The following is a 12,421-nucleotide window of genomic DNA, read 5'->3' as shown; positions in this document are numbered from 1 at the left end:
GAGGCTGCATTTATTCCTGGAAATATCATCACGATCTAATTATAATGATTCCACAACTGGGTCACACAGCACCAGCCTAAGACACAGTGAGACAGTTTGTGGTGTAGCGTGTAGCTTGTTTTTATTTCCATCTCTACCTACAGCCAAAAAAAAAAAAAAAACCCTAAAAATACCCACTGAAAGACACTAATTATTTACACATGGGCGTACTGTAGAAATGCATAGCAGATGTGAGCCATTAAGCCAGCTAAAACACACATTGAATAGAAGTCTCCCACCTCCTGACTGCTTAGTAAATATTGTGTGCTGAGTAGTGAATGTGTTGCTCGATTTAGAATGGTGCACACTCAGAAATGCAGTACACACCCAGGGATGCTGCGAACATGGGATGGGATGAGGAAGCAGGATTCTCATAGATTCACAATGTAGGTAGTAGCACACATTTTATTGATTTAACTAGTTGGATTTTCCATCTATTAACACAATGGTGCTCCCCTGTTTGCTGGTAGGTGTGTACACTGCCACCTATTTCTATTGTGTTCTATTGTGTTCCCTTGTGCAATAATTTACAGCTTTTTCTGATCCTACCTAGTCCATTGACAGAATCCACTTAACGTGTTTGCTGTAGCTCATTGATATAAATATTCTTAGTAAAGAGTTCTAGAGTGCTCCTTTTTTTTTTTTTTTCTGTAGCTGATTTTCCAAATACCAAGCATTTGGAAGGCCAAGTATTCAGCTGTACATAGCTTTAGCTTTATTCCACTTCTCATGTATTTTAAATATATATTGAAATCGACACAATATGCTAATGGTTTTCAATTTAAATATGAGTTTAACAATTAATAATTTATAATAAGGATTACAGTTGCTTTGTGCACTAAAAAACAAATTTTAAAAGACCTACATTTTTAAGATAGTACAGCTCTTTATCTGTTATCAAGTTCTAGATTTCCAGTGAATTTTTGGGTCTCCGGACTGCTCCCTTCTGCCTCCAGGCCCTGCCACACACAGGGCCAGTTCACCAAATCTGTTTCCCACCACTCATTGCAACCTTGGCTTGGATCTTATATCACTTTGCTTAATATTAGCGACTGTCCTCTCCTGAGTGCAAAACCTTTGCTGTCACGAGCCCGTGATCTGAGCAAGTACTAGAGGCGTGCTGTCCTGACCAGACTCTGCTCTGATCTTGTCCCTGCACTGACCTACACTGCCTGCTTGCTTCCACTTGTCCAGCCTAGAGAGGTCTTCCTGGTCCGGGCTCCTCACCTCCACTCCTCCTTACTTGAGTTCGTTTCTTTGCACACGTGTAGTCTGATCTTTCCTCTAGGATTAACAGTTCAGTCTGACCCCAAGTGCCTCTCAAGGCTTCCTTCCTAATCTATACGAGGAAAACTCCTATTTGGACTTAGAACACCATCCGCCACGTTTTCTTGTTTTCCCCTCACTGAGTAATGAGGGATTTTATTTCTGTGGCCCGTTGGCGTTTTGTGTATCTGAGTCCAGAGCTCCCACTCTCAGCGCATGGCTGGCCATAGTACCCTAACGAGCCTCACATTCATCTTCTGGGTTTTCAGCACGGTTCTAAGCAAGTTGCCTACGTCAAACACCAGTTTACTTATCTGTAGCATGAGTTGGCTTCTTCTTTTTTTTTCTTTCTTAATTTGAGAAGTTATTTTTTCTGAAACTTTAGTGAACTCAGTACCACACCTTGCACATTTAACAAGTAGATTTGTAGACTTATTTTACTGGGAAAAAAAAATGAAACGTCATATTTGGTGTCTGTACATCATTCACAGAGCTTCCCTTAGGCCATTCATTGTATGGAGCTCTGCCCTGCAGAGCTGTTAGGATAGCGAAGATCTCAGAAAGCATCCAGGCTATCCTGGAGCATGGGGCTTCTTCCTGACACCCGCTCTGCTCTCTCAGTTTGTGCATCCAGACAGTGGCAGAGCAGTGGGTCTCGTGACACTGCAGAATCTGGAAGCTCAAAACGGCAAACTGGTTCTGTGACTGAAGTATGACATAGCGTGTGAACTTGGAGGAGAGTGACATGCCTAAGTCGACTCATATTGGGCTTATTTTATTTTATTTTTGGAATTGAGAATTCTGTATTTCAGTACTGAAAGCAATGCAAAAGTGATGCACGAAATATCTGTTGCACATCAGTGTGAGAGTATATGAGCTTTAATCCTCTTATCTATTTTAGGACTTTCTGGGACAAGTGTTTTGTACATTGGGGGAGATTGTTGGTTCACAGGGAAGTCGCCTGGAAAAGCCAATAGTGTAAGTACTTTTTAATTCAGACAGTGACATGTCATCTCTGGCGTTTGTGTTAGCAGGTTGGAACTCATGAATATATGTGGTTGTAAAACAAAAGAGAGTTTTAAATTTTTTATTGGGATTTTCTCTTCCAGTGACCACTTTTGACATCTTAGTAATGAATGTGCATCAGCAGCCATAGTATGCAGAAAAAAAAAAACATTCTCAGATGATGAATTGATCGGATTTGAAAGAAAATGTACTTTAAATTGTTACTTTTATGGGAAACAAGACATTTCTTTAAGTCAGGAAGTATGCATAGCACTACTTTTAAACCGTTTGTTCGATAAATGTACTTGGCATTATTGAGATTTTAATAGTTAATCGTTACATGACTTTCCCAAGGGTAGGGGTGTGGGGATACAAACAACCTGTTCATTCCAATAGAGCATCAGCGACAAACCAAAGAGATTGTCAGTGAACGGATGAGTTTGTCGGGCTTACAGAAACATGGGCTGGTGGTACTTACAGATTTCCACTGATGCCCGAACAGCCGAGCCAAAGAGAAGTCCCACCTCAGTGGCGACTTCCGAATGCTGTACCAAGTCCTGTGCATCCAGCCCCTCCCGAGACCACCTGCAGCTGGAACAGCAGTGTGTGTCACTTGTGGGACCAGGTGAAGGGGCTGGAGTCTCAAGTGAAGGTCTGATTACATTTATGCTTGTCCCTCTTTCCCTGGGGTAAGAGCGACCAGCCAGATTCTGTGTCAATGGCCACTCTGAATTGAAGAGGCTACCACCCCGCCACCCCCAGTGCCCAATAGATGGGAATTCCATAATTGTTTGGAGATCTAGGAAAAAAATGTTCAGCAACTGAGAACTAGCCATGAAGCCTAAACTTTAGGAAAAATTTAACCCCTGTCTTATTTTATTCTCAAACTCACAAAATAAATATGGTCAAAGTGACTCTGTTCTTCTTTAGCCTCAGGTACATGAACACGCCATTTCCTATTTCTCGTGTTTCTGTATAAAATTTGATGCAGGGTGTATGCCGGTGTTAGACAAAACCTCTTAGCTAATAAACTAGGGGTGTCTGTTCATTGTAACTTCGTTTATTTACCATGATTTTTATATGAAATCATTACCAAATATGTTTGAGGATTTTGATTTAACGGTTTCCCTTTAAATATTCCTGTTATGCATAATTCATTTCCATCTAGTTATAGGACTTTGGTGTTTAGAAGTAAAATGTATTTAGTCTCAGTTTAGTGTGTTTAATAAAGCCAGGTATGGAGCATAAGGGAGGAAGAGGATTGCCAATGATTTAGAGTAGCCTAGGGTAAATAATAATAGTGCTCCAGGCTAACCTAGGATATGTAATGAGAGTGTTCTAGACTAGCCTAGGATGAATAAAGGAGTGTTCCAGGCTAGCCTAGGATATGTAATGAGAGTGTTCCAGGCTATCTTGGGTATAATGTGAGATTCTTTTACAAAATAAAACTACCCAATATGCCGTTGAACAGAAAGCTGTAAAGTAAGGTTCAAAGTAAACAGTGTTGAGTGCCTTTAATTGTTATATCATGTCCTTGCCAAACAACTTTTAGCATGCATAAGGGTTCCTAGAATAGCATGAAATCTAACTTTGTTTTTTCAATTAAAAAAAAAACCCATTACACAATGTATCTTTTATATTTTTCAAGAGAAAGCATTCACAGTAAAGTATCAAGTTTTCATTTCAGATGAGAGAAGTTGGGAATGGTGCTTTCTATAAACTGGCAATCATAATTTAAAGTGGTTGATCTTATTGGAAAATTTTTAACGTTTTAGTTTCCTCCGTAAAAGGCAACCATCATTCCAATTTTAAAACACGCTTTAATTGCAAAGCGTTTTCGTTAGTTCTTAGACATTTTTTTTTTAAGTTGAGATGATTGTATCCATTGAGGTGTGTAATGACTCTAGCACAGCATCAGGCTGTTCCCTTGGTTCAGATGACTTGAAATTCCTATTCGAAGAGACCAACAAATGTCAATTCACGCTAAGAGGTAACAGGAGGTAGGGTAACGATTGCAACACTATTCGGATGTAGAGTGGATTCAGTAGCTATTGAGTTGCATTGGTTTTGTGGAGTTAGTTGTCTATTGGGTTTGCTAAGTGGTACTGAGGCTGGGCAGCTAATAAGGCAGGGCCTTAGATACGATGAGCGTGGATTCCAATCATTGTGCTTTATGGGATTTGGAAAATGCAGACAACTGTGTTGTTTCCATGTTGTACGTAGGTTACAGAAAACAGTATGGTTCTCTCAAATGTCTGAGTATACATGTGTCCTTACTGATCAGTTCTCTCAGGCAAGCATTCAGAAAATGTTGCCACAACAGGTGTCTTGTTTGAGTGTGAGAATCCGAGAGTCTTCTAAGAAAGTGGGCCAGGCAACAATCACCGGTAGAAGTAGGTAATGAAATCCAGAATTTGAACATCACAGAGACTGGTCACAAAAGAAAGGAAACAAGAAATAAAACTGTAGAAATTACAGGAAGGTGGTGTCTGAGGTGAATTGAAGGTGTTAAGTACCGTGAGGGAGCTGAGACACAGTCAGTCAACAGAGAATAAAGCCACATTGGATTAGCTTGCTAGTGGAATGCTACTTTCGCTAGGTATTGTCAGAGAAGTACCTGGTAACACTTTCACCTTCTATGGTCTCAGTCATTGCTTCACCTCAGGTGAACAAGGGATTGGAACAAACAATTATAGGTAGTCTCGGGTCCGCCTGCTCAAAAACAGACTGGCTTTTCTGAAAATCTGTACCTGTGAGAGATGCATGTGTCTGGAGGGTACGGATAGATAGGAAACAAGTTCCACGGGCTACAGTTGAAGTTCAGAGTCTTCTGTTAACAATGCAGCTTCTAGACAGACAACATTTTACTCCATTACTTAGTCTCAAAGGAAAGTTTTCTTGTTTGAAAAAGTATTGAGAAAGCCAGGGACACACCTTTCTTGAGAGCTCTGTTGGGCTGCCTCTATCATCAAGGCGTTCTCCAGAGGAGCTGGTCCTTCCACATCTTCTCCCAGGTCCATACCCATCTTTGCTGATCCAATGACATCATTTCCATGTCTTTTCCCATTTCCCATGAGTCCATCTAACAGGGGGAAAAAAATCCCCTAGAGATAAAAAGGGTTGGGGATTGTAGACATGTTGCTTTTAGTAGAAGAGAGTGGATGTGCACGGAAGGATAAAGGCAAGAAAATACTAATAATACGAAGTCAGAAAAGCACTTCTCTGGTAGGAGGTTAGTTCCGCCACACACACAGCTTTTAAAGAGAGTGCATCTCATCATGTGGTATATAAAACTGGAACTTACAAAGTGTGCCATAGATGTTGTGGTTCACACAGGAGAGATCACAGACTCCTAAGAAGAGAAGTGAGTTTCTGTTCTCTACCGCCCCCTCTCTCTTGGACCACCTTCCCCCACCCTGACGAGGCAGCCACTCAAAATGAACAGCGTTTCAGGCTTTTCCTCAAGGCTAGGGCTACAGATGGGGGTCTGTGCATTTTCCTGCTTGCAGGCAGCTCCATTGCAATTGTGTGATGGACTCTGGCAATCTTCCCCATGCTGCTGAACACATGCTTTTGAAATGCAGTGCAGAGTACCTCCTGAGGTAGGAAGTACTCCCACAGCAAACAAAATTGATTCATCCTGAATTTTCAAACTCTTCCTGTTGTCTCATATGTTATTTATCTTAAATTGCATCATCCAAATAGCTTAACATTTATTTAGCTTAACATTTATTTACTAGTTCATTTAGATCAGAGGTTTATCTTCTAGTTTCCCCATTTATATTCTAAGTTATTCAAAGCACCCTCTTGTTCTCTTCCCTCTAAAGGGCCTGGTTTGTATGCTGATAAAATGTTCAGCGGACTCTTTGCCAGCTTCCTAATTGCAGCTGAGTTATCATTACCTCATGAGACGAGCACTTTTAAATGAATAATAACTGTAAAATTTGGGAATTTAGAGAAGACAAAGTAGCATTCTAAATTATTCATTAATCAAACTTTTGACAACTAAGGCAGGTTTGTCACAAAGGCAGAAAGCCTACTTGTATGTAGCCACGTGCCTTAATGAATAATCATAATTAGAATTTCAACGTAACTATTGTATTTCTGAGCTTTAGTTATGGCCATCATTGAAAGTCTTCGGCTCTTTTTTTTTTTTTAAATAAAAATGGTTATTTAAAACATAGACTCTAAGAACTGAAGTGAAGTGATTTGGTATTCAAAACTTTCGCTTTCATTTTGTTAGCAGTTTATCATTTTTGCAGCTCCCAGAAAGCCTCTTTTGTTGGATAGGCTATATTCATTCACCAAATATTTATTACTACACATTTTTTGGTGATGTGCTGTTTGCTTGTGTGCAGCCTTTGCTGGGTCTCTGTGACTCCTGGCCCCTCTCCTTTGCAGTTAATTAGCAATTAATTAGCATTGCTCCCACTCAGCTCTGTGGTTGGTTGTTGCTGTTGTTGTTTGGTTTGGTTGGGGGCTGTTAGGTTGGCTCCAACTTTCTCCCTAATGGTCTCAGAGCTTTCTTTCCTCTCTATAAGGTTAGCGATGGATTCAGCCGGCTCAGAAAACCACTAGAGAAAGCTCCTGTTTAAGAATGATTGCTCTCATCTTCTGTGGGGAATGTATGGATGATGTTCCTCAAGCAATAGGCTTTCTGGTTTGGTCCCTTTCAGCCCAGGCACAGGTACATCTGCATAAGGACAGGGGACCAGTGTGCATGGGTCAGTGGCAGGAAAGCAGGTCCTGGAAGGGAAATGGAGCCCTGTGGTAATGTACCAGTTGCTGGCTGAGTTGAAGGAAGCAGAAAGAAAACGTTCTGGAAAGCAGTAGCTTGTGGTCCAGGCACTCGGTTTTGGGTGGAAGATGAAGGGAGGTTCTTAGAGTGGCAAGGGAGCTGTGGAGGGCCCAAGGTGGGACCCTGAGGCAAGTGGTACTTGAAGAACAAACTGAGGCTATCCATGGGACGCAGGATTCCTAGTTGTTGCCTAGGCCTCAAGGTGGAGACAGACGAGGGCTGAAGGTCACCACCAGAAAGGACGGGCAAAGGACAAAGTTTACAGGAAGCTGAGGGACCAGAAAACCAAGACAGAGAGGGCCTGACAGCACCTGAAGTTCAACTTGTCAGTGTTGGCTGATCTGACTCCAGTGAGGACTCATCTGTGTGTTGTCTGTGAATGTCTGTGGAGATCACCTATCCCTGTGAGAGGAGGAGGGGGGAGGGGAGGGAAGGAGGAGGGAGGGCTAAAATGGGGACAGCTTGTCTAGAAGGTGAACTTTTAAAAAACTTAGATTAAGAAAAGACCACACTAATTTTCTACATGTGAAAATATAGCCAGCTTTGACATCGTTTGGGCTGTAAAATTATCTCAAACATGTCTGTGACTGTGTTATCTGATGGAAGTGGTTTGAGTGAGAATGGACCCCACTGGCTCATGTATTTGAATTCTTGGTCCCCATTGATGGAGTTGTTTGGAAAGGATTAGGAGGTGTGGCCTTGTTGAAGGAGGTATGTCACTGGGGGTGGGGTTTGAGTTTCAAAACTCTGTGACCTCCCCCCCTCCCCAGTGTCTGTCTGTCTGTTTCTGTTTCTGTCTCTCTCTTTCTCTCTTTCTTTCTCTCTCTCACTTGTGGAAAAGATTTAAATTCTCAGCTATTCTTTCTATGTCATGCCTGCCCAGCTTCTGCCGTGTTTCCCACTATGAGTGTAGTGAATTCTACTACCCTCTGGAACCATGAGCCCCAAGTTAAAGGCTTCCTTTTATAAATTACTTTGGTCATGGTGTCTTTTAACAGTACTAAAAAAGTATCCAAGATGCTGCCTATAAGCTCAACAAACTAGATCAATGTTTTTTATACACTATAATTTACTTTGGTTGCCCATAAACTGTACTAGCATCAGAGCTGTTAAGTCTCAGCTCTTCCACCAGCAAAATGCATAAGTTGGTGTTCTACACCACCACTGTTATCCTACCATCAGTACAGTAAGCACCTGAGGAAATAGATACTGGGCTTCTCTGCCAAAAATCCACTCCAAGATCGATTGGCTAAATTGCTTTGGTTTGTACAAAGACAGAAGATTGTGGCAAGAACACAGAGCCCTTTCGTATACAGCTGGTAAACTAAAGAAAGAGAAAAAGGTTGCAAGGCTCCACCATCCTCCTGAAGACACACAAGGATAACCTAAAGGCCCTTAGTAGGCCCCACTTTCTCATCTGTGCCCCCCTCGAGACCAAGCCTTTTAAATTAGTAGACTTTCAGCAGGCCAGATCTTAACTGTCACATACGATAATTTTACTACTGTGGGTTACATTAGTGACACGAAGAGTTAATTGGGTGCAGAGGAAAGCATACAGCCCTTGTGAGAGAAGGTGGTGTATCTAAGCTTTTTGGAGGTAACCAGAACTGGGTTTCACAATCTCTCAGGTTTGTAATTTGAGCAAATTTGCTTTAAATTCCTTAGCTCCAATTCCTATTTTGAAACACCCTAACAATACATTTTTAGGATAGTTTTTGAAAGAAAGAGCAATGCATTGTGTGGTAAATTTGTGTTGGAGAACACTGGGTACAATAAACACTAAATCAGTAGCTACTGTTCATACCTTTATTAAAAGTATCCAGGAGCTTTCAGCAGAAAACTCATAAGTCAAATCAATTATTCTCTTCCTCCTGCCTTCCTCTCTCTTCCCTTTCTCCCTCCCTTACTTTTGTCTTTTTCTCTGTGTTAAGGGAGATATCCAGCAAATTTAAGAAAAGGACAATAGGAAACCAAACTTGATTTTATTATGTAAATTGTTATCTTAAGTATTAAAGTTATTTCCTCTGGTTGTAGTGTGTGCCTGATCGTCAAATTGGGGTAATGAGATGAGTTCCACTTTTTGTTATTTGTGTTTTATAGAGCTATTTGGTTGCTGTGAAGTATCCTGTAGTGTCAGATGGATGTATGTCCTTACACAATTGCAAAGAATACGTATCTCCAGTTTGGTGTCAGCTAAGAACCTTTGTGTTTGCGTAAATCCCACGGATGCATGTACCTATTAGTAACATTCATGTGTGACACAGTCTAAGATCACCTGGGAGGAGGGCCTCTGAGAATGACTGATACGTTATCTTAATCACAGTACTTGATGTAGGAGGTCCCCATACCTTGTGTTTGGGGGCCTTGGGCTATATAAATACAGAAAGGAGAATAGGAAATACACAAAAGTATACAGTAATGCATTGCACTGTGCATGTACTGTGACTAGTGGCTTCAAGTGGCTGCCTTGAATTCTGTGAAATGGGAGGTTCTGATCCTATCTGTGAGCATAATAGACATTCTCCCCCTTAAGTTGCTTTGGTCAGGAAAATTTATCAGGGCAACAGAAGAAACTAAGACCACGTAATTCAATATATTAAAAATTAATGCATTTCAGAGGGACATTAGATGCTGTAGCTGCATAGAGTAAACAAAACTTGCGTCCTTCTGGGGTGGGGAGTGGTAAATTCTACTGCCAATTCCTTATGTGGCTGCCACAAGCTTGTGAACCTCATGTATGACAGAAGGTTACTATTTAGTGGAAGCCATTTCTTCTGCTCATTTTTCTATACCAACTCTGAAAAGAGCTCTTCAAGTATAGCTGGTTTTTTTTATTTCAAAAAAGCCAAGTCTTCACAGCAGGATGCTTACAGCAGCATTTGGCTCTTGTTCTTTGTGCTATTCCGAGACTCTAGCAGCTACAGCCAGCGTCATGTATGTAGATGAATGCTTCTGGATGGAAAGGTGCAGAAAACACACAGTAATGTAAATTACCATGTAAAATGTGGACTCATGTAAAATGTGGACAGAATGAATATACTTGCATCAAAATGGCTCTGAATGTCACCATCAGAGAAAAATCCCAGAATGATTAGTCTGTGAATCGACAGAGATGTGACATTTCCTTCAATCATATAAGGCTTGACTATAACTCCTGTAGGCCTTCTGATATGAGAAAAATGAAATAATGTCCACCATTCTAAGCAAATAATACACTGGTGAGACTTTTTATTTCTCTGTTAGATAAAATATGGGTTTGGTAAATGTTTTAAGGATTTTTATAAAATACTAGTTGACCTAAAAAACTTTAGTGGAAACTAATTCTGGCCAAGATATTTGAACCGTGTGTGAATGGTGCAAATTCATAGTCTTTCCTGATCTTGCAAAGTTTCCCACTTATAAACTAAATAAATAGCTATAACCCCTGTCTCTATAAGTGGCAATTAGGTTAGCTTAGACTGGTGTGTGTAGGCTATTTTTTGTGGTATGAATTTTATCAGGAAGGTGGAAGAAAATTCCAGAGTTTTGATGTTCAAAGAGGTTCATTCACCTTGGTCTGGAAACTGACTATGGTTTGTTAGAAAAAACATAGTTCAAACCAGGAAAGTTTTATACAGTATTGAGTAACTTAAGAGAGTAGGAGAATGTCTAATTTCAACCTCAACCCTAAGGAGAGGTTTTATTTATTTATTTATTTATTTATTTATTTATTTATTTATTCATAAGGTTCTAGTAAGAAGTGCCTCCTCCCTTGTGCAGGAGATCAAACCTGAGGTTAAGTTTTGTGTGTTTGGTTAGTGGACTTTGTGCATGTAGCCTTCACTGGGCTGCACTGTCATTCTAGGAATAGATCAGAGTCGCAGCATGTCAGACTCTGAGACTACACTCCAGGAAGAAAGAACCTTCAATATTTCAGAAAACCCTTTGCCTGCTTTGAGAGAAGTATTGATCCCAGCCTCTGTAATCACAGGAGCAGAGCAATTGGATCCTAATTCAGATGGAGTCAGCGCCGATGCAGGGTTCCAAACGAAGATAACTACTTGGCGATGAAGTGGCATTTCCAAGGGAAATCCCTTCCAGTGTTTTCCGTCCTTTGCACAAATTCCCTCGGTTGTAGCTGTAGAAATAAGCATGCAATTTATACTTGACAGCATAGACTCCTCCAAGCATCTTTTTAAAGTCTGCGCCTCTCCTTGTGTACCATCGTTGATCGCTTGCCTGTTGGCTTTCAGTCCTCTACTGTCTTTTCTGAAGCAGAAAAGTCCAAACTCTGAGTAAACCAGGACAACAGAGAAATCAGTTACGTTCTTCTCCGTAGTCTTCGTTCTTAAGTGAAGCAGGACACACGCAGCTCACTGGGACGAAACAAGAGCATCCTTTTAGCATAGCCTAGAGGTGAAACACTTCCCCATCTCATCCCCAAAGAACAACTGTCAAAAGCCTTAAAAGGAGAACATCACCCCTCCCCCCTGTTATTACACAGACCTGTGTGTCTTATGAAGGAGAGTAATTCAATATATGTTTATTAAAGAGAATAATTAGAGTGATAGACACATTTATATGCAATTTTTTTACAGTATTTTACTTTGTTTTACATTCTCTGGCACTATGGATTAAGTTCAGGCTCCTGTCCATGCTAGGAAGATGCTGTACCAGAGAACCACACCTCCAAGGTTTCTTGTGCATGTAAAAGCCTTACAGTTGTTTCTCAGGAATTACAATGCCATTTTAAGATAATCAAACCCCTTGTGCAATCACTATAATACTTAGGCAGAGAGTAGGGTTCAGTAATATTAGCTTAATATTTCTATAAATATGTAGGTAATTTAGCTCATCTCAAAGCCACATAAAATAACTTCTTAAACCCTTTTGGCATATGAGGTATGTAAAATTACCATTCCATAATATTGCAATGTCTGCCTTCTTCTCTTTTCAATGTCAACACTGACATTGTGTCTATAAAACAAGATCACATTTGGTTCCAATATTAAATGTGTAGTGTGACAAATGAATTTCTTGGTGTAGACAACAGTTTAAAATTTAAATGAATATTTTACTTTCAGTTGTCAGGCATATGATACATTTTAAAAGTGAAAATTACTAGTATTTTCAGTTTGATAACCAACTTACAATAACTTTTGGAACTGCAATTTTGTTGGTAATAATATTGTAATATTGTAGGGAAAGGTGCATGCCTGACAATTAAATCCATCTCTAGTTTTAAAAAGTTACATTTTAAAAATGTACAGCTCTTTTGGCAAGGATGTATTTCCCCCTATAGTTACACGTCTAAGAACTATTAATACACAGTGT

The 12,421-nt window shown here is 40.3% G+C and overlaps 1 protein-coding gene across 4 annotated transcripts in view; it reads left to right on the top strand.

The window, feature by feature from the left end:
* The window catches only part of Cpne8 (copine VIII), a 191,908-nt gene that overhangs the window by 75,293 nt on the left and 104,194 nt on the right, over positions 1-12,421 (top strand). For 3 of the 4 annotated variants that reach the window (NM_025815.2, XM_030248705.1, XM_006521285.1), the window contains one exon: positions 2,207-2,283. The exons of the other annotated variant lie outside the window; for it this stretch is intronic. In NM_025815.2, coding sequence (NP_080091.1) covers positions 2,207-2,283 — 77 coding nt within the window. The remainder of the gene's footprint in view (positions 1-2,206; positions 2,284-12,421) is intronic. 4 annotated transcript variants of the gene reach the window in all.

Source organism: Mus musculus, chromosome 15, assembly GCF_000001635.26.
Source record: "Mus musculus strain C57BL/6J chromosome 15, GRCm38.p6 C57BL/6J".
NCBI classification, from domain to species: Eukaryota; Metazoa; Chordata; class Mammalia; order Rodentia; family Muridae; genus Mus; species Mus musculus.
This window is presented reverse-complemented; position numbering and strand designations above follow the sequence as displayed.